The sequence below is a fragment of the Rhinolophus sinicus genome, chromosome 17, assembly GCF_057876585.1.
Source record: "Rhinolophus sinicus isolate RSI-liver-muscle chromosome 17, RSI-T2T, whole genome shotgun sequence".
NCBI classification, from domain to species: domain Eukaryota; kingdom Metazoa; phylum Chordata; class Mammalia; order Chiroptera; family Rhinolophidae; genus Rhinolophus; species Rhinolophus sinicus.
Genome location: NC_142517.1, coordinates 101,425,795 through 101,450,973, shown reverse-complemented (window position 1 = coordinate 101,450,973; position 25,179 = coordinate 101,425,795). Strand labels below are relative to the sequence as shown.

At 38.8% G+C, this 25,179-nt stretch overlaps 2 protein-coding genes across 7 annotated transcripts in view; one reads left to right on the top strand and one right to left on the bottom strand.

The window, feature by feature from the left end:
- HPS3 (HPS3 biogenesis of lysosomal organelles complex 2 subunit 1) overlaps nt 1–11,473 on the top strand; it is a 36,694-nt gene extending 25,221 nt beyond the window's left edge. Inside the window, exons 13-17 of one of the 5 annotated variants that reach the window (XR_012496836.2) lie at nt 313–501; nt 1,461–1,568; nt 6,158–6,333; nt 6,990–7,080; nt 10,718–11,473. Coding sequence is in view for 1 of the 5 variants with exons in the window: in XM_019748834.3 (XP_019604393.2) it covers nt 313–501; nt 1,461–1,568; nt 6,127–6,333; nt 6,990–7,080; nt 10,718–10,845 (723 nt within the window). In the remaining 4 variants the exon portion in view is untranslated. Of the gene's footprint in view, nt 1–312; nt 502–1,460; nt 1,569–6,126; nt 6,334–6,985; nt 7,081–10,717 lie in introns of those variants that run through there. The other 4 variants (XR_002138881.3, XM_019748834.3, XR_002138882.3 and 1 more) reach the window with 4 other exon arrangements.
- LOC109456504 (ceruloplasmin) overlaps nt 45–25,179 on the bottom strand; it is a 60,509-nt gene continuing 35,374 nt past the window's right edge. Inside the window, exons 12-20 of one of the 2 annotated variants that reach the window (XM_074333832.2) lie at nt 24,564–24,771; nt 22,927–23,066; nt 21,569–21,697; nt 18,982–19,088; nt 17,152–17,368; nt 16,632–16,771; nt 15,380–15,542; nt 4,574–4,675; nt 45–498 (exon numbers count right to left, since the gene is read on the bottom strand). In XM_074333832.2, the coding sequence (XP_074189933.2) occupies nt 4,575–4,675; nt 15,380–15,542; nt 16,632–16,771; nt 17,152–17,368; nt 18,982–19,088; nt 21,569–21,697; nt 22,927–23,066; nt 24,564–24,771 (1,205 nt within the window). In that variant the 3' untranslated portion in view covers nt 45–498; nt 4,574. Of the gene's footprint in view, nt 499–4,573; nt 4,676–11,743; nt 12,073–15,379; nt 15,543–16,631; nt 16,772–17,151; nt 17,369–18,981; nt 19,089–21,568; nt 21,698–22,926; nt 23,067–24,563; nt 24,772–25,179 lie in introns of those variants that run through there. The other variant, XM_019748836.3, reaches the window with a different exon arrangement.

Genomic DNA, 25,179 nt, shown 5'->3' with positions numbered 1-25,179 from the left:
GGCCTGATAAAATTAGTGGGGGGCAAGTAACAGACTAAGAGAAGTGAGTTTTCATTTGTTTATTGAAAAAACTGACTTAGGCATAACCAGTTTATAAAAGTACATATTAAAAGAATATATCTAGAAAAATTTCATTCATGCAAGCTAGAATCTGTTTTCTGTTAAAATGTCCAAATCTGCTTTGCTGTAGTACTACTGCTAATGCCAAATTATTAAATGCATGCCCACACAATGGAGTGCTATCAGACCAGCTGAAATTCAGTCAGTACTATACTGATCTGGAATGTGGGGGCTTGTTTCACTTTTTTCAAGGTGCTTTGTGGTAAGGATGAAGATACGATTCCTCAGCTCTTGGTAGACTTTTGGGAAGCTCAGCTGGTAGCATGTCTCCCAGATGTGCTGCTGCAGGAACTCTTTTTCAAGCTCACGTCACAATACATCTGGAGATTATCTAAGAGGCAGCCCCCTGACACCATACCATTGCGAACATCAGAGGACCTGGTAAGACAATGGAATAATACATTAACTTAAACTTGTGCCTTACACGTTACAATAATGTACCTTCTTATTTTTGATGGCTTTGAATCAAACCTAACTTATACTACCAGATACCTTTTTAAAGCGGGAGTAAAAAATACACTTAAAACTTGTCCGTGAGTGAAGTTGCCCACATTTAAATAATTTGATATTCTAAGGAACACCCCTGCTTCTCCTGTATTACTTGCTTGCAATGGTACCTCAGTAGCCAAAGCATGGTCTCCCCCAATGTTCGCTTTCCCCAGAACACATCTGTGCTTCCTTAGGGGATGGTCGTGACGTGGCACAGGAGAAAAGAGACCTGCAGACCTCCCTGATGGGTGAGGACCTGCAGAAGGCTTGCGGGAGAGACCTCCTTACTGGACCCCACTTCCCATCGGCCGTACACACAGGGCTATTCTGTGGCCCATGAGGCGGCCCTCAGACAATGGCCTTTATCCTCCCTGCTCCCTCCCACCGTCCCCCCCCCATTGCTTCTCATGGATGCCACAGCTAAAGTGGGTTCACTGGAAATGTCACCAACTTCTTGAATAAGGGGGGCTTGATGGGCATTATCTTGAGAATTTATGGAAGAGATTTTGCCTCCCAAGGAAAATAGTAGAAATAAAAATTATTGGCAGTATTACTGTTAACTTTTACCTTAAAAACACTATTGCTCTTTTTGCTAGAAAGTGCCCCCTTGGAATTTTAAAATGTAAAATACTAGGAAATATTTAGTGGAGATTTGTTCAGTGAGAAGCAGCAAGGCTAAATTTTCCCCGGGGGAATAGATTCTAAAAGACTTTCCTTCCCATTCCCAGAAAATGAAATACTTAATTCTGCGACATGGCAGAGGATTAGCGATTGCTTGCTGTTTTTGGAATGGATGAAGAACTCCTTGTTTTGTTGTATTTTGTTCATGATAAATTTCTTTTACATTTTAGATAAACGCCTGTAATCATTATGGCTTAATCTATCCATGGGTTAATGTCTTAATATCATCGGATTCCTTAGCTGACAAAAATTACGCAGAAGATCTCTCCAAATTACAGGTAAATAAAAAATGCGCTTTTTCTTATGAATATGCCCACTGCAATTTAATGTAGGCTATCAATTTGGTAAGATGTCAGGTATCCTGCTAATCTAGAGTGTATAATTTGGGGGTACAAAATACATAGTTAGGCATACTCAGGACTCTGGAGGGAATTGCTGTTTCTGCCTGAAACTGCTTTACAGGAAGACTGGTTTTGTTACCAGCAAATGAGTGAGCAACACCCAGTCCCATGACTGTCTCGCCTGGTTTTCAGATGTGCTTGAAAACAGTTTGTGAAGTACAACTATGGCAGATGTATAGTGTTTTTATTGGTATGATGCATGTTATTTTTAGTGTTTCCTCAAACATTTCAGGCCTCTTACCCAGCCCAAGCACTGCTCTCTGTTTTATAGGAAATAGGTCAAGGTAGCCAGTGTATCTGGGTCTTGAAAAGGATTTTTTTTTTTTTTTTTAAATAAGAAGTACAATCAGAGAATGTATATCATCCTGCGAGAATTCTGACCGTGGCAGTGTTTTGACTGGAAATGAGAAATGAAGTCCACATGTGACTTGATGGATCAGACTGGGCTAGAGGTGGATGTGATTGTATTCAATGTAACTCAGTGGCCCAAGGACCAGATAGGACCCCCAACTCTGTTTGGTTTGGTCTGCCCAGTGTAGCTGCCAACATATAAAAAGGGAGATTTCAAATTAAGAATTCTGAGTTCCAAGTTTCTCTTGAAAAATTCAGCAGGATTGATCACCCTGGGCCCTCACTGCCTGAGACCTATGGGTTGGAGCCAAGTGACTCAGCTTGGGCCGTGCTCCTGCTGTGCAGCCTGCCAGTTCTCCTGATGTCGTCCTGGTCCAGACACTGAATGTGTGGCATCTGTTTTCCTTACACCCAACTGGCTTAGTTCATTTTCACCATCTGTTTGACCTCGTTAGGTTTTTGAGTTTGCAACTCTAGATTTTCACTAGGAACAGGTGTAAGTGTGGCTTTATAGAAACCAAAATGTCATACTGCGGCTAGGGGTCAGGGAGGGAAGCTAACAGACCATATGGCTTAGCCCCTGGAAAGCCCGTGTTGTCTCTAGAAACGAACTTACTTACCTTCTGAAAAAAATCACCAAAGAAGATTCTTCTTGGTTCTTATCTCTAGTACCCTTCAGATACAGAGGCTACTGAGCCTCAGATTGGTTCATTGCACAACTAGTTCTCGAGCATGTGTTGTGAACATGGTGTATGGCCTGGGACAGTGCAGGCAGGGTCTCGCCGTCCCAGAACATACGAGGTCTGACAGTGAAGTTCGCGAACTCATCTTAGAAAAAATGCTACATACTCACTGCTGAATATCACTATGGTCACCTTTGAAGGACTCCCCTTGGGAAGCTATGCACTGATGCCAGCGCCTAGTCCACCCTTCAAAGCAATTTTAGAACTCTTTCTGGAATGGCCATCAGAGCTGTCATCGTATTACCCTTGATGTCCTGAATGTCATCAAAATGTCTTCCTTTCAATATTTCCTTTATCTCTGGGTAAAGAAAGAAGTCACTGGGGGCCAGATCAGGTGAGTAGGGAGGGTGTTCCAATACAGTTATTTGCTTACTGGCTAAAACCTCCCTCACAGACAGTGCCATGTGAGCTGGTGCATTGTCGTGATGCAAGAGCCATGAATTGTTGGCGAAAAGTTCAGGTCATCTAACTTTTTCACGCAGTCTTTTCAGCACTTCCAAATAGTAAACTTGGTTAACTGTTTGTCCAGTTGGTACAAATTCATAATGAATAATCCCTCTGATACCAAAAAAGATTAGTAATATCATTGCAACACATTCGCGAACTTAATTGTCAGACCTCATATGTACTAACAATGTATTTCAAGTCGTAATTGTAATAAGTGCTGTTAAATCATCTGATAAACGTCAAAGCGTATTTGTAATTACTGCTTGAAAATGTATAACTTAGTGATCTTTTCCAAATTCGTTTTAAAATTTTTAAAAGGGTAGGTTCTTTCTGGGAATCTTTGCTGTTAAAGAATAGAAATGTGGTTGGCCTAAACTTTTCTAAATCATTTTCTTAAATACAGTTCTTTCTAGATTATCTATGGGTCGATTAGTCTTAGTCATTAAGAAAAAATAACCCTCAAGAAACAAACGGGTCTCATTTGGTTCTCCCCTAGAGGAATAGGGAAGTTCAGAATCATCTGGAGAGTTTTTCAAAATTATTCGCCTCCCCTCTGCCCCACCCCACACCATGCAGATTTGATGTCAATCTCTGTCTCTTGTCCTCAGACACTGTAATAGTGTATTTGTGCAAAAATTAAAACAATCTATAAATCATTTACATGTCAAAAACCTGCTATTTGAAATGACTCAGTAACTGGCAAGTGTCCTGCCCTTGGCCCAAATCGTCATGGTCCCCCCCGACCCCCTACCTCCTTGCAGCCACCTGGCATTAGAGCTGCAGCTGTGGCTTTGTGGGTGCAGAGGACAGAGAAGTCTGGATCCCAGCCCTGCAGAGGCGGCTGAGCGTGAGAGATCTACATCAGGGAAGGGAGTAAAGAGTGCGCGTACTGGAGATGGAGATAAGTCCATTTCCATCCTGAAGCAGAAAAAAAGGAGCACTCTGCTAAGAAGCAGGCAATATTAAGAGTATTGTAAAGAATAGCAGTAACCTTTGGACCACTTTTTTATTCAGTAACGTCCGTGTTGTCTGGTGTTTCTTATTTTTGAACTTCTCGATGATATGGCTAAAACAAAGTAAAAGTTCATGGCTAACCCATTTGCACCAAGCTTTGACTAGATTCATTGTAACCCTGGTTCAGGTTACCAAGGTCTTGCTCCTTCCTGCTCAGCCCATTGTCCCGATTAATCAAGAGTTGAATATAGAAATAATCTGTTTTTTTCATGTTGGGAGATCCTGTGAATGGCAGATTATCACCTTATTTCACATTTGCTATCTTGTTGTAAGGAAATTATTCAGATGAAGGTGATTATTAGACTTGCAGGAATGAAAAGGACCAACCTCATTTTCCTAGCTGCTCCTTGGTAGACATTTGGAATAGAATAATCAGGCTGACTGCACACAGATAGTTCCCATTCCATATCTGCCTGTGAGCCTGAGAAGCTGTAGCAAAAAGGATACAGGAGGAAGAAAATTAGTGTACGATCTTCTCATCTTTATCCAGAAGAGAGAAAAAGCAGAGATTATTTTGGTAGTAGTACAGTTGACCCTTGAATGATGCAGGGGTTAGGGGCACCAACTGCCCGGGCAGTGGAAAATCCACATAAAAATTAAGTCAGCCGTCAGCATATGTGGATTCCCAACTGCCTGTTGACCCTTGAGCAACGCGTGTTTGAACTACACAGGAAACTGAAAAAATTCGCATATAAGTAAACCCGTGCAGTTCCAAGTCCACATTGCTAAGGGTCAACTTATTTATAGTTTAAATCAGGGTGTCCAAACTGCGGCCCGTGGGCCAACTGCGGCCTGCAATCCATTTTTTATTGGCCCGCAGCAAATTCCAAAAATATATTTAGTTTACTTAAATAAATCAGGTGAGGCAATACGTACTTCACCTCGAGTGAGTGGCCCGGCTGTTTGTGTATTTTACCGCATATGACCCTTGGTGAAAACCATTGAAAAAAGTTTGGACACCCCTGGTTTAAATGCTTAAAAGTAAAATAATTGGTTACAGTTCTGAATAGTGAAATAGTACCTGTTATTCAGCTTGTGGCAAATGGTATTGGTACAAATTATAAGCTTCTTAGCAATTGTTTTAGTTTCCTTAAATGTTCAATTTTATTTTTTGGTTATATATGTAGTGCATGCTTATTATGGAAACTTTGGAAAATACAGGGAAGTATGAAAAAGAAAACAAAACGTGGGTTTTGTCCTCCCATTTATTGAGCTGATCTCTGTTTCAAATTCTATGTTCTTCCAAAGGCATTTCTATATGTGTATGTACCTGTGTAGTTCTTACAAACTACACAGGTACTACTGATCACGCTCTGAATATAATTTTGTATTGAGATGTTTTTACTCATTATTTTATCATGAGCATTAGGTCATTGAGTAGCCTTTGAAAAGTTTTAATGGTTATATAATATTCCATCATATGAATGTACCATAATTTATTTACTCATCCCTTTTTGTTTAACATTTAGGTTGCTTCTAGTTTTTCAATATTATAAGTACTTTATGGTGAACAGCATTGGACATAAATCTTTGACCCCAATGTTGACTATTTCCTTAGGATAGAGTCCTAAAGCATTCCCATTAGTTTTAATTTGCAGTCTATCCAAAGCAAATAAAATCATGTTATTTTACAAATGATTGGTTTCTATTAGACAGATTGTTATTCTTTAACTAGAGTTGGTTTAAATATTATTTAATACTTCAGTCCACGTAGACATACTAAATAAATATCATGCATGTGCTCTAAAATTTCATTCTTTTCTTTCTCTTTTTTTGTTGTTGCAAGTGAAGTTTAGTCTTTTTAAAAAATGGTATTCTGTATGCTGTGCTTTAGTTTTTTGGGTGCCTCATTTCATAACATTTTACTTTTCTGTTCATAGTCTCTTATATGTGGTCCTTCATTTGACATAGCTTCCATTGTTCCGTTCTTGGAGCCACTCTCAGAAGACACTGTTGCTGGCCTCAGTGTCCAGGTTCTGTGTCAGACGCGTTTGAAAGAGTATGAGCAGTGTATAGACACACTGCTAGAGAGGTGCCCGGAGGCCATCATTCCATATGCTAATCATGAACTGAAAGAAGAAAATCGGGTACGCTTTTCAGATTATGTTTTTTAAGGCTTGATCAGTGATAATCCGATTTGATAATCTTTGTTGCCTTATCTGCAAAATGGGGACAAATTATGCCAGTCCAACCTCACGAGGCTGTGCGGGTCAAATGAGCATGTATGTTTAATCTGTTATGTGTTTTGAGTACTGTTAGAAGCCATTAAAGTGTATGGCGATAGTAGGTTATCGTCATTAAAAATCTCGTTTGAAGATGAAGTAGGCTATTACCTGAAAATCCAGGAAACATAATGTATGGTGGGAAAATATTTTCTGGGCATTTTTAGTTTAGAAAGTAGAGTTTTAGACTTTAGTACTTTCTTTTTTCTTCCTTCTTTCCTTCCTTCTTGCCGCCTAAGAGATGATACGGGACATGTCTATATGTCTTCTTGAAAATAGCCATGTATTTATGTACAATATACATATTATTAGATTTTTCAAGTTATAAATCTGACATTTATATTATAGTTTAAGCAGAAGACTGGCTGCTGATAATATCTTCTGTTATCACAAAGTTTGCTGCCTTAACCAAAATGATGTATTCTTGCCCTGCACTTTCCTGCACGATCTTCTTATTCTTGTTGGAAATCTGAATGTAAAATGCATCAAACTTAAAATTTATTCATTTTTTCCTAAGATAGACCTTGTGGTGGAAAAAACTGCTGCCTGAACTTTGTCAGAGAATAAAATGTGGTGGAGAGAAATATCAACTTTATCTGTCATCATTAAAAGGTAAGTGATCATTTTTGCTTGATTATAAATTTAACTGTGTCTTCGATTTAGTTTCCATAATTTGCTGAAGGCTTGCTTTCTCTAATTTTTTCATATTATTATTAAGTGAGGTGAAGAAGGTCTTCGCAGAACTACCGGGAGAGCTTATTTTCAGCATTTATACACTCCACCCCGTCATTTATGATATTTATCTCTTCTAGCTACAGAGTTGATGCTTTTAAGTTAATCATTTCAAACACTTTACAAGTTATCACAGTCATAGAAACTCATAACCTCAGTATTTTAAAATTTTGAATAGCTATTAAAATGATTACATTTTTATTAGTGATCTCAGTACTTAATTTACTTCATGTAGGAAATTAAGATGATTACCAGTATTAATCAAATGGTAAGCAAGTATTGAGGAAGGACAAGGTTCTCAAGGATTTAAAAGTTGAGTGTCTCTAAACCGGGCAGTATTTTGCAGCATAGGTAGTTATTTGAATTTTCATAATTCATAATCATTTGTAAATCTTGAGAGATTATATAGTTATTAAGTTCTCTACTCTTGTTCATTGTTGGCCTAATGACAAAAGGTGTGGTTATATTGATTTCAGTATTCATAGAATAGTAGAAATTGATAGTGTTGGAATTGCATTTTCCAGCTGAGACAGTTGCTTTTTAAAGTGTTAGGCAGAGCCAGTGGCCATTAAGGGTATTTTACTGAAGATCCCCATTTAAGTAAAGTTAGACATTTATGATTGGGAGGAGGTGACTGTATACTAACTTTTTGTCCTGCCCGTCTTCCTGAGTGATTTTTTGGTTTTCAGAAGGGGGAAGTGTCAGGTGGTTGATTGCCCGGCACCACCTGGATCGAGTTTATCACATAACTTTGAACTGATCGTTTGTGTTGGTGGGTCGCTTTCCAGTGCAGACATCTCATATCGTCACACCTCAGCAACACCATTACCTTCCTTAAGACTCTTTCTTCATCCTTTTCTGATCCACGTCCACAAACTCTCTACCCCTAACTTACCCGTAATCATTCCTACAAACGTTCCATTTTCCTGTGTCTTTAAAATGTTTGTGTGTACCTTGTGGGACTAAGTGCTGTGTGTGAGTTATCTTTGTTAGACTGTGGTACTTCAAGAGCTGGTATGGTGTTTTAGTGGTTTTTCACGTCACACCCGCCTTACAGGCAGTATGCCTCTCCTTAGAAAGCGTTCTGTAGCTATTGATTTCAAAGGGGAGAATCTGAATAACTTGAGGTCTATTTTCAAGGGAGCTCTTTCTGTCGGTAAGTATAGTACACCAGGAAGAGACCAGGATTGGAGTCTGGAGAATTGGAACTGCGTCCAGGTCTGCTACTTACTGAGTGACCTGAAGCAAGTCAATGTTTTAGTATCTTGGGACTAATAAGTTCAGGGTTGACTGGAGTAAAATGTTAGTCAAACTTGCAAGGTGGTAGGGTTGAAGATGGAGATCAGGGACGTATGTAATATGCTTAGGAGCTTGGGTTTCTTATCTCTAATGCAGTGTTTCTCATCCTGACACTTGACATTTTGGGAGGCCAGTGCCTTCTTCATTAGGCGACTGGGACTTCTGACACTTTTGACATTTTGGACCAAACAATGTGTGTGTGTGTGTGTGTGTGTGTGTGTGTGTGTGTGTGTGTGTGCAGGTGTCTCCTGTACATTTTGGGATGTTGAGCAGCATCCCTGGCCTCTGCCCCCTAAATACCTGTGGCACTGTTCTAGTTATACCAAAAAAGGGTCTCCAGCCATCACCAGATGTCCCCTAAGAGGCAAAATCATACTGGCTGAGAACCATTGCACTAATGCAGAGCCATTGAAACTGGGTTAGTAGTTGGCTTGTTTGTTTCAAGGAAATATTTATTTGTTATTGTTTTTGTGATAATCAGTTGTGTTTATTATTTAAAATTCTCATATTGTAGTAAATTACAAAAATAAAGTTTAAAAAGTTATTTAAAATCTCATCAGCCAGAAATAACAATTTTCAAAATTTGATGAATATTTTCTAGGCATGCTGGAGGATTTAAAGTGCTTTAAGGATTTAAGAAATTGACCTTCTTGGAATTATAACCTATATTAGCCCCTTACTGGTTGGCAGAAGAGGAGAATTGAGCAGTGGCAAGATTTTTGTTGGCTCTGTAACGACTCTGCACTGGCCCCTCAGCTCAGTGTTTTTGTATCTAGGATACAACTTATAGGCTCCACATTTAGGTTAAATAAACTGGTTAGATAGGAAAGCATTGGTAATTCATGCTTTTCACATGGGTTTTGAAACTAGTTAGTAGTTATTACTAAGGTTCTGTTATATGTCAACTATGCATCATTGTATTTTAATTCTCAAAGGACTGGAAGCTAGCAGATGGTTACTGCTGCTTTATTGATGAGGAAACTGGGGCTCAGGAGGTCATGTGACTTCTTTGAACTCATCCCGTTAGTGAGTAGGAAAACCTGATCCCTGCCCAAGTCTGTCTGATTCCTGAGCTAGCAATCTTTCCCATGCACCACTACTGCTTCATTCATTAACTTTTTATTAATAGCAACAGGGCATTTCATTCCTTTGTGTAAAGAAAGGGTGATTTAGGTTGCTGAATATTGGATGGTGACTTTGGATGGATGCACGCACACCTGAGCAGGAGATTTTATGTTTCAGTCACTTGGCAAGTTGAATAAGTGGTGGGCATGCAACGATCACACAAGGAGTGGCACTGAAGTACTGGGGGTGCCAAAAAAAATGTTTCCAAGTGGACACTTTGGTTAGTGTTGCTCAAGCAGTAGTTTGCCATAATCAGAAGTGTCTGGATGCTGATGGTAACCACTTTGTGCACCTCTTGTAATTGCAGAAGTCAAACGTGACTTGTATTCATCTTTAGTAATCAGTATATATTGAGTATTACAATTTTAATAGCCTTTTCCTTTATTAAAATGTGTGTACATTTTTTTTGGCACCCTCTGTATGTTTCTTGGGAACATTGTCCTTACATAACACCACCTTCTCTTCCCAGCAGAGGGCAGTGTGTATATATCAAGAAGCAATAGAATCCTAAAATTGCATAGTTACAGTTATCTTCACAAAAATGTTTACTAAATTCCTTTACATTTAAAATTTTGACTAGAGCACATTGTGTTGCAGCTTGGGAAAAAACGGTAAATGGTCATGAAAACAGATTTGTGCTTATTAATAACATGAAAATCTCATAATAGAGAGGAACTGATTTAGGAAAATGTCATCCAAAAATTCATAATATTTCCTATCCTAGCAGACAATCTTTATAAATTAGCTGCAGTATAGTTCTAACATGAAAACTTATACTCAAGCGATTGTATTTTTCTTTAGAGGATAATAGAAATTGAAAAATAATGTAATAATCCAACAATGAAATAGTAAATCCAAATTGCCTGGTGCTAATATGAAATAAACCTCAAAGGATTTTAGAAAGAATAAATAAAATCATAAGAAGTTGTAAAACCATAAAGTATTCTGTGGGTTTAAGAGACTTTTTTTTTCTTTAGTGGTTATAACATTTTGTTACTTGCACTAGCTTCTAATTGGTTGAGTGATAAGAGAATTGGATGAAAGACAGACTTTCACTTACAGGTCTAACTCAGATATTCTTTCCTGCAAACAGAAACACTGTCAGTTGTTGCTGTGGAACTAGAACTAAGGGATTTCTTGAATGTCCTTCCAGAAGATGGAACTGCAGCATTTTTCTTGCCATATCTTCTTTACTGCAGTCGAAAGAAATCATTGACTTGAAGGTATCATTTGAAAACACCACAGTGGCATATGAGACTGAATTTTTGCAAATTGACTGCCAGGTAAAAATGTAAATAAAGGATTTTCATATTGAACATGTACATATATTACAGATGCTTTTAGGTTGCTTACCTTACCATGTCACTGTATTTCATAATTTATGACCTGAATCCATTTAATTTTCCAGAATGTACAAAACTATTAGGCATAAGAATTTCCTCAAAGAAGGCATATATTTTTAAAGGTAGAGTAGAATATTCCAAGGAACATCCAATTTACTGTTGTTGGAGACATGACAATCTTTTTCATCCCAGGATCACAAAGAAACATTTTGCAAGTATGCTTGAAATAATTCACTTTTTAAAAGTTTTCTTTGAGAAAGATGTTAATGTTTCCCACAATAAAAGATTTCAAACTATTTTCTTGTTACAGTTAAAACTCATGCTGTTTTTCTGTCTGAATCAAATGAAGTAGAAGTTTACAAAGCTAACTTTCTTCCTGTCTGGCTATTAACGTGATTTGTCAAATGCATGTTTTTCAGCCAAAGCCTTATTTCAATTTTTTGTTGACATGTACTCTTGCTCTTTTAGCTAGAGTGTATGTGAGAATAAAGGAATATATCATAGTATTCACAACTGTGTGTTCTTTTTGAACCTCTTACTAAACAATTTTGAGTCCAAGTTCAGTTTGTTGATAGTGTGCTTGTCTTTATTTAACGTTGGGTAAAAATGCTCCTCACCCGTCATCTGCCACAACTATATGTTAAAACTTTCCTTCTGATGGCAATGTTTATCTTTATCAGGATTTAATCTATAGAATTGTTTCTCATCTCTGCCTTTCTCCAGTTCCAGATTCACATCCATTTGACCATTTCTTCAAGGATTCACAAAACGCGGAATCATTTTATTTTATTTTTAATATTTATTTCTATTTAATTTTTATTTAATTTATTACTTTATTTTATCATATTTTGTTTTTTAATTTTACTTCCTGTACACCTGTGCCCCTATGCCCACTGGTTCATTAGGAATGATGGCAGCAGCGTGTTAGAGGGATTGATGGGGAAGCCAGTGGTTGGAAACATTTCAGTAATTCTTACAGCCTTTCCAAAGTAAGCATTCTATTCAGCACCTTCACATACATTGTTATGAATCATTAGGTTTTTTTGTGTTTTTTTTTTTTTTTTTCACTTATCACCAATATATTTCTTTCAGCCAGACTTGGTCTCTATAGAAAAAGAAATATTAAGACCATTATTAAAAATAGTATATATATCATATGATTCAAAAATAAGTACACGATGCTTTAAATGTATTCTAATTTTTTTAAATGTAGTTATTTTGTTAATTAGTGTTGATTCATTTATATTTTTTGCTTTTTGTATGTTTAAAAACATCACTCTCATTCTAGTACTGCTTTATTTAAAGAAAAATTACTTCCCTACCCATAATATCCTTATAAATTATAAGGTAAAAATAGTAACTTTACAGTGGAGAAATCTGGCAGACACCTCCTTAATCAAATGCTCAAATTAACATAACCATCAAGGGAACAAATCAGCCTTTTTTGCCCCTTGACCTGTGTACTGAGAAAAACAATACCACTTCTGTGAGACTCTTGCCAAAAAAATGCATATTCCGAATCTAATCAAGAGGAAACATTAGACAAACCCAAACTGAAGGACATTCTACAAAGTGACCGCCCTGCATTTTTTTTTTTTTTTTTTTAATGTCAAAGTTGTGAAAGCCAAAAAAAAGACAGAGAAACTATTCCAGACCCAGGGCGACTAAGTAGACATGCTAATTGATACAATGCATAGGCGGGATTTTCTTTTCTCTGTGAAGAACATGATTAGAATAATTGGTGAAATTTAAAAAGAGTCTGAAGTATTGAATCATTCTTGATTTCCTCGTTTTGATAGGTGTGTTGTGTTTATGTATGAGAATATCCTTGTTTTTAGGAAATATGAGTATGTATATTTACAATATATTGTGTGTGTGTGTGTGTGTGTGTGTGTGGAGAGAGGGAAATAGAGAAAAGGATAAAGCAAATGTGACTGCAATATGTTCACATTTGGGGGGTCTGGGTGAAAGGTATATGGAATTTTATTTTTAAATTGCTCTTGCAATTTTTCTGTGTCTGACATTATGTCCAAAAAAGCTTAAAATTTTTATTTTCATTTAATTAATACGTGGCTAGGTATTTACCAAGCAGACTATTGTACTGGATTTGGTTACTTACTAGAAATATAGGATATACAGCAAGCTTTATTTCTACAGACTACTCCAAAAGATTATCTGACTCGTAAAAATGTCACAGTCTAAAAAAAAGTATCTTTTATATTTGTCACAGGAGGTCTTCATTATGCTTCCTCTGGTAGGGGAAATGAAGCATTACATTAAGTATGACAGGATATCCACAATTTTTTTTTACTAATTTTTTTTTTGGGGGGGTAGAGGAAATTGTCTGTCTCCTGGTATATAATATTGAAAGATTTCACTTTAGCCTCATGTGCTCTTCTTGTCTGTATCACAGTAGGAAGAAATTTGTCTAAGATTCAGAATTAATATAGACTTGCCCAGAGCTTTATCAAACTTTTATTTAAAGATATTTCAGACTGATAATTATGATTCCCCATTTTTCTGTATATAGTTTAAACTATCTTTTTTATCCATTACTGATTCTTTCAGTCCTATGCGATGCCTTTTCTCTTTGTAAATGCCAAATTTCTCTTTAATCTTTTTTCCAACGTGTGTTTTCCCTTCACATCTGCTATTTGTTCTACAGTTTCTCGATGATTTTTAAAAAAAACAAAAAAGAACAGTGCCCCTCTTTTATTATTTTTTTTAATTGAAATGTATTGGGGTGACAGTGGTCAACACAACTACATCCAAGCAAGCAATCGTCTCACTCTTGTCATTCTAGGCTTGTAATGCGGGAGGGTTAGCCTATCTGTGTAGGGTTAGGTCCATTGCATGTCAGCCATTTGTGTACAGAAGTTCCTCTCACTGTTTCCTTGTTCTTGGTTATTTTTCTGAGCAGGACCATCCTGTGTGGTAAACGTGTGCTAATGTTCTTTAAAAACTAAAGTTTTCTTGCTCATTTTTGACTCTTCACCTTGTTCACTAGTTACTGGCATTAAACCCAGTGGCTTATTTGCCCGTTTGAGTCTTTGGTGTTCTGGTGCTCTCAGTACCACTCTGTAATAATGGGTTTTAACAGAAGTAGTTTTCCATGGTACAAGGTGTTTACCAGGAGAAATTAAAACTTTACATTTGCACTAATAGTTGATATTCCAGTGATTTTTAATTTTTGAAATATATTTACTTCTATATTTTCTTCCATTTATATGTTCCCTTTTATGCCTATTTTTAGGAGGAAAAACAAGTTTGTTTGCTTTTTTCTACATAATTTCCCCCTGTTGGAATTGCCATTGCCAATTCCAACAATTCTGAACTCAGAAGACCCAGGAAAGACCAAGGCCTGCAACCACAAAGCAAGAATTTCATTCGTCATACAACATATTGCATTAGTGTTTATTCACAAAAGAGTTGTTTGTTTTCCTGTGGTTTTGTTTGTGTGTGTGGTGTGTGAGTGTGTGTGTGTGTGTGTGTGCGCACGCACTTATCTGTACCTACATAGGAGGAAGTGTTGCTGCTGGGATTGGGGGAGCAGGGAATTTATATTCTATTTTGTTCCTGGATCTTTCCTATGGTCTGAATGTATCTCCCTCACCCCCAAATTCATATACTGAAAACCTAATGTCCAAGATGGTGGTGTTAGGAGGTGGCGCCTTTGGAAGCTGATTATGTCATGAGGGTGGAGCCCTCGTAAAAGAGACGCCAGGGAGCTAGCTTGACCATTCTGCCATGTGAGGATACAATGAGTCTCGAACCCGAAAAAGAGCCCTCACCCGAGTATGCTGGCACCCTGATTCCAGACTAATAGCCTCCAGGACTGTGAAAATAAATTTTTGTTCTTTATAAGCTACCCAGTCTGGTATTTTGTTATACCAGTCAAATAGACTAAGACAATCTTTCACAAACAGTAATCAAGAATGCCCCTCTCCCCTCAGAAGCATGAGAGACTGTTCTGCCTGATTGTATATTTGAAATTATATTATTTGGGGGCTTTTTGGTCAGGTCGGGGTGGGGAGCTTTTTTGCCAGGTACTACCAAAAAAAATGTTTTAAAAGAGATATTAAATTCTAAATGTTTCTATAAGACATGGTTAGTTCCTTAAATAATACAACTGATCTTCTACATCAGTTCTAAGTATAATTACACCACATCAAATTGGTGTCAATTTGTGCTAGCTTTGAGAGTATTGGTGCTGTTTTCAGAACCAACTGTCATAAAAATCAGCATCCCACACCATTTAGCAGGAAAGAAAAAATTCCTGTTCAGAGGTAGAGAAGGAAGAAAGGGTAGCAAATTCACAAATGCTTCACATTGGGGAAAGGACTTCGGCAAAGGAGTACATCTTAATTATCTTCATGATACATGACTTCTGGAATCACTAACATGATACTCACCTTCATTTGGCAGAACGGTGTAAGTGGTTTCCATTCCAGCATGAATGTGGTCTGTCACGTGACAGTGGAGTAACCAGATCCCAGGTGTCCTTGGAAACATTTCTAGCGTTTGGTATGTCCCAGGGAAAATGTCAAAGACATCAGAACTATAAATGCCCCTGTGCTTAATTAGAAAAATGACAAATATTGTATAATGTTTATTATATGTGAGAATTCATTCAAATAATCTCTCATTGGCCAGCTCAGGGATATTAGAAACATGGATAGATCTGTTTAAAAAATGAGACCCTGCATACATCTACTTTTAATACAAACAGTGAGATATGTGGTTCTTGTATTCCTGCTAAACCCTCAGCACTGTGGGCCATCAGGTGAGTGTGAAGGAAAGATGTGATGACATTGAACCCATCAATCAGGACTGCCTGTTACCTCTTACACTTCGGCTCTGGTTTGCCTTTTTATTGGAGCATTTGTGTTAGACAAGGGAACTGAGCTGGGGCCCCATTTCCCCTAATCTCACTGTTGCTCAACCTATCCTAGATTAACTTGTCTGGGGCAGATAGGATAAGGAAGGGAGCAGAAAAGGGCACCGATGGAAAAACCAAAACTAGAGGTAGTTCAGGTGGAACTAGACACAATGTCCTTGGCGTGTATTTCCGTAGGGATAGAATTAAAAATCCAGTAACAATAGAACATCTATATAAATCAAAATACAGATAATTAAATAGCCTTTCTGCAGTGTGCTTTTTGGTGGCTTCTGAATTTTCCACATTAACTCAAAGATAAGAAAACAGCATTTCCAAAAGGGATGTTGATTCCTGCTGAAACAAGTACTGGGTGAGAAGTAGAAGGATTGAGATCTAGGGACCAATGAGTCACATGGCAACAAACATGATCTTGTTCATTTCAGGTCATTTAAGATCTGGAGCTTAGAACAAAGGATATAATAAAGCTTTGTCTATCACTTGAGCATCCCTACTCTCTCTACTAATAATTCCGTTCAAATGCCTGTCCGAGAACATGTGAGCAGAACTCCATGAAAATCCAAGACAACTGCAAATCGCAGGAAGAGCCCCAGATTTAACAAAGGTTGGTAATGGCAATTGAAATTGCTATGTGCCACATTCTTAGAAAAGAATTTAGTTGTCTCTTGAAACTTTGAACTTTTTATAAGTCTCTCTGAGGAAATATTTTCATTTGTATCAAGACATTTTCAAATAGAGCACGAACAATGACCGTGGACAACTCTCACCTTGTATCCGAAGCTGTGGCCATGGAAGTGGACTGAGTGCAAGTCTATTTCATTGCCCATTCCCATCAGATACCAGTTGACTTCATCTCCCACATGCATTGTGAGGCCTTGTAGGTTCCCAAACATCCTTCCGTTAATAGCTGGGGAAAGCATAGGATTTTCATATTACCTTTCAGGATATTTTACACTAAGAGCTATTTCACATAAAATATGATTATTAGATTAATGAAATGGATACTTTAAGGTCACATGTCCCATAGCTGTTGTAGTCACTTAGCACCAAAAGCCTTACTCCTAATTTTGAGTTTATTTAAAAGGGAATGAGATTTCGGAATTGGGAGAGAAGTTAGTGGATGATTTTGAATATAGTCCCCTTTTTGCTTGGAACAGAATTCTACCTCATGTACAAAGTGAGGCAGAAGCGGTTTATTGCAAAAATGAAACAAGTGAATAGTCTTCAAAGTAATTTTATTTGAAAGAAGAAAAGGGAAAAAACAGGTTTTAGAATAATGTATCATACCGTGCATTTTATTGCTTTCTATAAATTCATCATCATCTTTCTTTACTTTCTCAGGGTGCTCGGAGTATGTTTTGATGTTGTCATCTAAGTACCAAGATTCATTCTCATCAAAAACAAAAAATAGAAGGAAAAATTCCAGTTTCTTTATGGGATTCACTACTTTCAGGTAATGTCTCCGACAAACAATCAGTGGGCCAATCAATCCACTGTAGAGATCCTGAAAAAAAGGAAAAACTTCAGTCATCCTTGTGATACAGGTCAGGATTTCAGAGAGCTGGGACCTTATTGCCCACGACCTCAGGAACTGGAGCAGGACTGATTTAGGTAGCAGACTTTGCCCACTGTAGTGCTGTCAAGTCAGTGACTTGCCACTTGAAGTTGTTCAATGGGAGCAGTGGTGAGTTGCACGTAGGTTTTATGGATGATGCTGAAGTATGAAATGTGTGCAAAGACCAGATACTGGTGCAGCTAATGAGCAGCAATGTAAAAGAACCGCAAACGAACAGTGCTGGTTTGCCTATCTCAGAAGCCAGGCACGTGCCAGTCACTAAAAATCCAGAGATTCATCAGACAAAGCCTCTGCCCTCCAGGAACTCAGTCTAGTGGGGGAAATAGAGGAATAGAAGAAATGAACCACTTGATGCAGTGGAGGGACACACAGGGCTAATGAACACAGAGGAAGAAGACCGCAATTGACTAACATCTACAGGAAGTTTGATTTGGCTGAGTAGTGGCAGATTAGTTCTTGAGGGCCTTTGAGTTGTATCATGTTCAGGAATTTTAGATTTTGTCTTGTGGGTCACAGGTAGCCATTGAAAAATTGAACAAGGAATGACAGCATATTTGCATTTTACACCAATCATCCTGCTGGTGAAGGGAAAGAAGGCTTGGAAGGGGAAGAGTCTGGAGATTGGGAGGCCATTGAGGTAGTTGAGGCAAATTATAAGGACCTGATCTATGGAGATGGAGAAGAGGAACGGACGAAGCTCTATGCAGGTGGGTGAATTGCCCGGGTGAGCTGGGGGGAAGCATTAGATACTTCATATCCAGGGTTAGAGCTTGAACAACTGAGTAGATTTGTGCTTGTGGTGCTATTTATCGCAATAGGAAATACAGGAGGAAGTGGAGAAAGATCTCAACTTCCATTTTAGAGTTGCTGAATTTCTAGTGCCTGTGGAACATGGCTGATGGAGATGTTCAGTTGGCAAGTGTACAGACAAGTCTGGAACTCAGGACTGAGATTTGGACCAGAGATTTAATTCTACAAAAGAATTTTGGGACATAAGGTATAAAAATGTCAAATCACTATATTATACACCTGAAACGAATATACCTAATATAATATTGTATACCAACTCTACTTAAATAAACAAATACATAATTATAAAAAGAATTGTACATGTTGTGATTTGTAGTTGAGTGTTTTGTTGGCTTTGAAATATTTAATCAAACAGCAATGTCAGTTGTGCTGTGGTTGACTGGTGAGGTCAGCATTTTCATTACGTAATAATAGAGCTCTAAAATCATGTTCCTCAGTTCTCTGAGTTTAGTGTATTTTCAGATCAAAAGGGAAATAAAATACTGTATTGATTAATGTTTAATTCTGTGCTATTCATAATCAGCAGTCATAGAGTTAATACAGTTATAATTGTATCCTTAAAAACAAACAACCCACCCCCCAAAAAATGAAACCAAAGTGAATTGCAGAGCAGCCTTCTTTCCTGGGATTTGACCATAGAATTGGACCACAGGAAAACTATAACCTCATCTTCCTTCAATTGTGTGTCCATTTTGGGAATTTTTACAAAACACAAATGATTTAAAATGTACCTTTACTCGATCCACAGTTGAATAGTAAGCCCATGGAATACAAGCAGAATCCTCTGTTCCACCTCCAGATCTGTCTGGAATTTTCCATTTGTAAGTGCGAGTTTCACCTAAATTAATCAAGTGTTGATGTGTCTGATTATAGTTGGTATATATTTGATACACACACACACACACACACACACACACACACACACACACACTAACTCTTGATAACCAATGACCCAGCAACTGGAAATGTCACAGTAATTAGTTTTAAAAAGCAGTGGTACTCAAAGCTGTTTTCAGGAATTTCGTTTTAAGACAAATGGTAAGACACTTTTATATCTTCTTTATCTGTTATGAATTAACTAGCCATGACAGATGCAATACCACAAAAGCCAGGAGGTGGTAATTCCAACATCACAATTTAAAGAAACTTTGCAACAGATCTTTTCTTAGCTTGAAGTATATTTCTCTAATATACTTTTTTTTCTTTTCAACTGTCAAGTGATTTACTCCCAGTGCTAGTGCCTTCCCTGTGTCTGTGTATCTGCACTATGTGTAACTCTCTCAGCTTCACTGTGGCCTTCTAATTCTCCTTTTTCACCATTGTCCCCAGTGATGTCATGATTCCTGGTGGAGAGCCATTAGACCTCGATCTCCTGGGTCCCTGACCTGTCACAATTACCCCCCCCCCCCACTTCAGGCTGTCTCCTTCTGTCACCACGACTCTGTCACATACCGGCCCACACCCTGACCTTGACACTTTGAAGATGGCTAGTAGTTCCACCCCCCTGTCTGGCAAAGGCCTTTACTCTTTGCGATTTGCCTGGGTTCTTCCCCAGCCTGACCTCTGCTTCCAGTCACCTCAGGGCTTGTCTGCCAGCCATGGCCACTTGCTGCCCACTCGATTTAGGTAGCTCTCACCATTACATATCCATGCTGTCAGACTTTCATTAGCTGAGTCTGACAGACCTTTATTAGAGTATCAGGCAGGACACAGTCTCAAGGAATGTGGTGGACTTTTCTTTTCCCTCAAGATTCCATCTCACCCACCCCTATGTCTTCACCCTTTTCTAAGCAGAACTTTACTGAGAATTAAGCACAGATTTACCAGCTGAACATATTGTCTCCTCATCTATACTCTTATTTTCATAAGCTGAAAAATGACATTTCCTTCTGTCCTCCATTCCCCACACCAACCTGCTCTGTCACTACAGGGCTCAAGACCCCAAACCTTGGCCCGGTCTTGACTCCTCCTCCTTCCCCAATTCCCTAATGACCAATCTTTCTGCAGGTCCTTTTAGCACCGCCTCTAAAATAGACCCAGACTGTGACAACTCACTACTTCAGCTGCTTCTACCCCGGTCCCAGTCTCACCATTATTTTACCCAGGTTATTGCAGTAATCCCCTAAGTCGGGCCCACAGGCACTTATCCACACACCAGCCACCACAGTCCTTTAAAAAGATTCATTGGAGTATCAGTCTCCAGCTGCGACCCTCACAGGGAGTTTAGAATAAAATCTAAGGTCCTAACCATGGCCTCTGAGGCCCCGTCCCTCCTACGGCACTGGCCCCCTGCCCTCCCTGCCTCTCTCTCTTCATATTCTCTTCTTTGCTCTGCTGTGGCCTTTGGCTGCCTTGCTGTTTCTCAGACACCCACAAGTCTGCTCGAATCTCACATCTAGAATGTTCTTCCTCCACAATGTCTGGTGGCTCATTCTCATCATTTAGGTGTCTTCACAGGTGACATCTCAAAGAAGCCCTCCTGACCACCCTACCTAAAATGGCACCATTGTTATCTATTGTCTCTCATCTACCTTCATTTTTATAGCACTTTTTATAACGTGTGTGTGTGTGTGTGTGTGTGTGTATATAACTTACATATGTAAGTTATAAGGAGACCATATATATATGTGTCTCCTTTTGGAGAATATGCAGGTCCTGAAGGCAGGGCTTTTCATTTCTATTCCCCTAAATTGACAAGAGCTATTTTAAAGAGTAACTTCTTTTTTCTCACTTGATATATTTGGGAACTACTAATTTCTGAGAAATGCTCCTTTCCTAGAAACCAACTTTACAACTAATAGATGAAAAATACAATTTTTATTAAAGTACAACCTTGTATTTAATCTATTTCAGCTTTTACTCTGTGTTAAATATTTATTGAGTTCCCAGTATATTCCAGATATTGGACTAGATACTGGGGATTTAAATTTTTAAGGGGCAACCTCCAGCCTTGGGTTCTTGTCTTTGGAGACCGGTGTGGAAACATGGGGCCACATGCTGCGCAGTAAATGCTATCTGGGGAGACAGCATCCCTGCTGACAAACCTGAGTATTTGTAGATGTGCAGCAGCATCGAGGGCTTTCCTTACAGTCCTCCTGTGGATTCTTAGCCATGTGCTGTAGTCATACACACATGCAGACACGCCTCCCTGCGTCCCCTCCTAACCAGGTCCTTCTTCACTTCCTCAGGACACACTCGTTTGGAAGGAATACCTCTCAGATAACAGTTGTTTGTGGAAAAGGAGTAACGCCTATTGCAGGCCCCTGTCCCGCCCCCCACACCTCCCTGCCTCTCCCCCCCCCCCCCCCCCCCCCGTACCTGGTAAAGTTGGAGTAACTGTAGAACTCTCTGTTTTCACCCCATGGGCATGTATTGAGTAGGGCCTTGTGGCCATGTTTTTAAAGACAATATTAACTTTGTCTCCAACATCTGCATGAAGTTGTGGACCTGGCAACAGTACAAAGCAAGAGTGGCTGATGCACCTGTCAGATTGGAAGTTCTAACTCAGTACTCAAAGCAAAGATCAGGTAACTCAGCCTTAGAGCCGAGAGTCTGAGGCGTCCTCCCCACCCCATGGCTTCATGCTATAGTACTCTTGGGTTTAGACCTGTTTCCAGAGGATTCAGGATAAAAACATGAGTAATGGCTCTCTCTACAGATGGTAGTGCATCTCTTATCTAGAGTGCTATGGAGGTTTCGGCCTGAAAATCCCCTGCAGTGTAATGGCCCAATCCTGGCGAGTCAGCTGTGACCCATTCCTGGCCAGGAGTCCTGAGGCAGCCCCTGGTCTCATTTCTCAGCATTTGGACTTCCGCTCCCCACCCCCAGCATGAATTGCTGGCAGTCCTGCATCTGACAGGGTGGGTGAGGCTAGCCCTCCCATTGTTCCCTTCCAACCGATCTTCTGTCTCTGTCTGGGAGAATTACTGTGACCCTGCAAGATGCTTCTGCCTTGGGTACCTCCCTCCTTGGGCTGAGGATAACCAAGCCCCACGGGACTCTGTGTGGGAACACAGTGGGGCTGGGAGTGTCCCCTGCACTGGATGATTTTTAAGAAAATTCTCAAGACCAGTGTTGTTCGAGATCTTAGACATTCTGTCTACAAATGATTACTGAAAAGCTGAAGACAACTTTTCCCCTGCCTTGTGCAAAGTGATACTTTTACCTTTTCTTATTTCCTTGTCTATATGTACATTTCTTCTTGGAGTTAATCACTTACATCTTAATTTAAAAAGTAAATAGCTGTGCTATTTTTTATTTGGAGGGGTGGGATAATGGGGAGAATATGGTTAAGAATTTCAATAGCAAGTACTTTCTAGAATTTCACCAAAACTAAAGGCATCATCTGTTTGACAAATACCAAATATATACAATTTTATGAGTATTTCTGACAGAAATAAGTAATATTTTATTATGCTATATTCTTTAGTAACTATAGACTTCTCATTTTATTGAATAACTGTGACTTTTATTTTTTGAAGATCTAATGTGCTTTATTAAATGATTCATGAACAGAGAAGCATCCCATCTGGCAACTAAAACTCTCCTGTTTTTTATTTTTCTTGGAATATCTTTGATATATGAACCAAGAAAATTAAGCCCATAAGCATGGACCATCACTGCACACGGAAGCACGTCCCTGACCCACACCATATGAACTGGAGCTGTTACAGTACCTAGAACTCCCAGATGTTTCTCTTCGGCTTTTCTCGCCACTGGCACGCGGAATGTGTTATCAGTATATTGCCGATACACAGCTTTCTTGTACTTTGAGCCTATGTAAAATTCTTCCTTATCTAAAAATGCATTGGAAACACTTAAAAAAAAAAAACACACAACTAAGGTTAGTATTTGTCTTAATGAAAGTGGAAGGTGAGTTTTAAATTTTAAATACTGAGCAAGCATACAGTTTTTATTTAAGTCATTATGCTAGTTTTTAATATCACTCTCCCCAGCAAGAAAGAATGACTTTGAAAATAGACCGGTGTGGTAGAAAGTATACCTAGCTAGACGTGGGGCCATCTGAGTCCTGGCCCTGACTCTGCCACCAGCTAAAATGACCCTCAGCTAGTCATTGCCTGTTGGAGCCTCTGTTTCTTCACCCCTAAAACAAGGTATTCTATGAGATGATTGCTAAGGTTTTTTGTATAGCACTAAAATTTTGTGGGTCCAGATTTCACCAATAAAGTGTTCTTTGGTTACTGCAATGTTTCTGATCTGTAGGAACTGAAATGGCCATGTTTTTCTAAATGTTCCTTTACCTAGAGTTTGTATTGACTCCTAACGCTGCTGGAGCCTTTTGACTATTTTACCCCAATCACTGAAATAAACTCTTACTCCTTTACACCGCAAATCATACTCACCATCACAGTCAAACTAGCCAGCTAACCATTGCTTAGCTACAAGTTGCCAGTCATGTTGTGCACCCCAGATTGAAACACATGTCCACCCCAATCTCTCTAATCACATCCTCAGAGGGTTAGTGCAGGACGTGTGAGATGACATATGAGGGAAAGTGCTTGGAAAAGTACAAAAGGGTGAAGCTCCAATCACTATCCTTAACTTACAGTTATTCATACTGAACTTCTTTTTACATTTTCATAATACATTTGTTATTGGTAGTTTTGAAGGCAGAGACCGCATCTGCTATACTGTCCTTAAGAATTTAATGTATTCTTCCCATACATAATAGTTTTAAGAATGTGAAATAACTGATTACTAGACTAATAATTAAATATTTGGAGGAAAGACAAGATAAACAGCACATACAGGGGTGCCAAAAAATGTACACATTTTAAGAGATGTTATCTATTTATTACTTTTTGAAGTTGAATTGAATTACAGTAGCAATGTGTAATATGACATTTGCTCAAAAGATGGCATTAATCAAACGAATTCTAGCGTCATTCATTGTATTAAAATTTTAATAGTTTTTTCCTTTCTTAAAATGTGTATACATTTTTTGGCACCCTCTGTAGTTGGCAAGGAAAATAATATTTGAGCTCTGAATTTAGGCATTAATTTTGATTTAAGTTTGAAAATCAGTGACAAAGCAAGAGCCCATGAATGTGAGAAGACAGTCCAATAGAAGTGAAAGTAAGATGAGTATTACGAAGAATCAAATGAGACAAATGGAAATTTTCCTGTGAGAAAATTGAGAGAAGCAGAAATCAAGGAGGAAGGATTTCTAGGTAGTGTTTCGTGGTTATTGTTTAATGCAACTGTTTGTTTTACTACAATGAGCATAAATCTTACTTCTCTGAAAGAAACTAAAAAAAAAAAAAAAGAGGGAAATCAGAGTCTAGAGAATTACTTCAGCTCTTGTAAGTGATGCAGCTCCTTTTCCCACTTCCTACTTGGGGAGTAATCCCATTCCACCTCCACTGCTGCGATGTAGTAGGTCCTCTCTCCCAGGTATAAGGTTGGATGCTCAGGCAGCTGCCTGCATTTGTTCACAGTATATTTTTGCTTCATGCCTCCTGTGTAGTGATCAGTTGTGAGGCACTCAACGTCAAAAGTCCCTGGAAAGGTAAATAAGAAAGCATGTCACTCCTTTGCTCACTGCCTGCTGTGGCTCCTCACCTCACTCAGAATCAACACCAAAGTCCTTACGGTTGCCTGGGTTACATGAACGGGCTTTTTCCGCCTAGCACTTACTCTGCTCAAGCCACATAGGCCTCTGCTATTCTTAGGACAGGTCAAGGGTGTGTCTGCCTCAGGGCCTTTGCATACATGTGCTGTTTCCTCTGCTTGGAACATTCTGTCCAAAATATCCACATGGCTCTTGCACTCATTCAAGCCTCTCCTTAATTGTCACCTCCTTAGAGAATCTTTACTCAGCTCCCCCCATAAGTCACTAGCCCCTTCTTCTGCCCAATTTTTCTTCGTAGTACTTATAATCATTTGATACTTGCTTGTTGTCTGTTCTC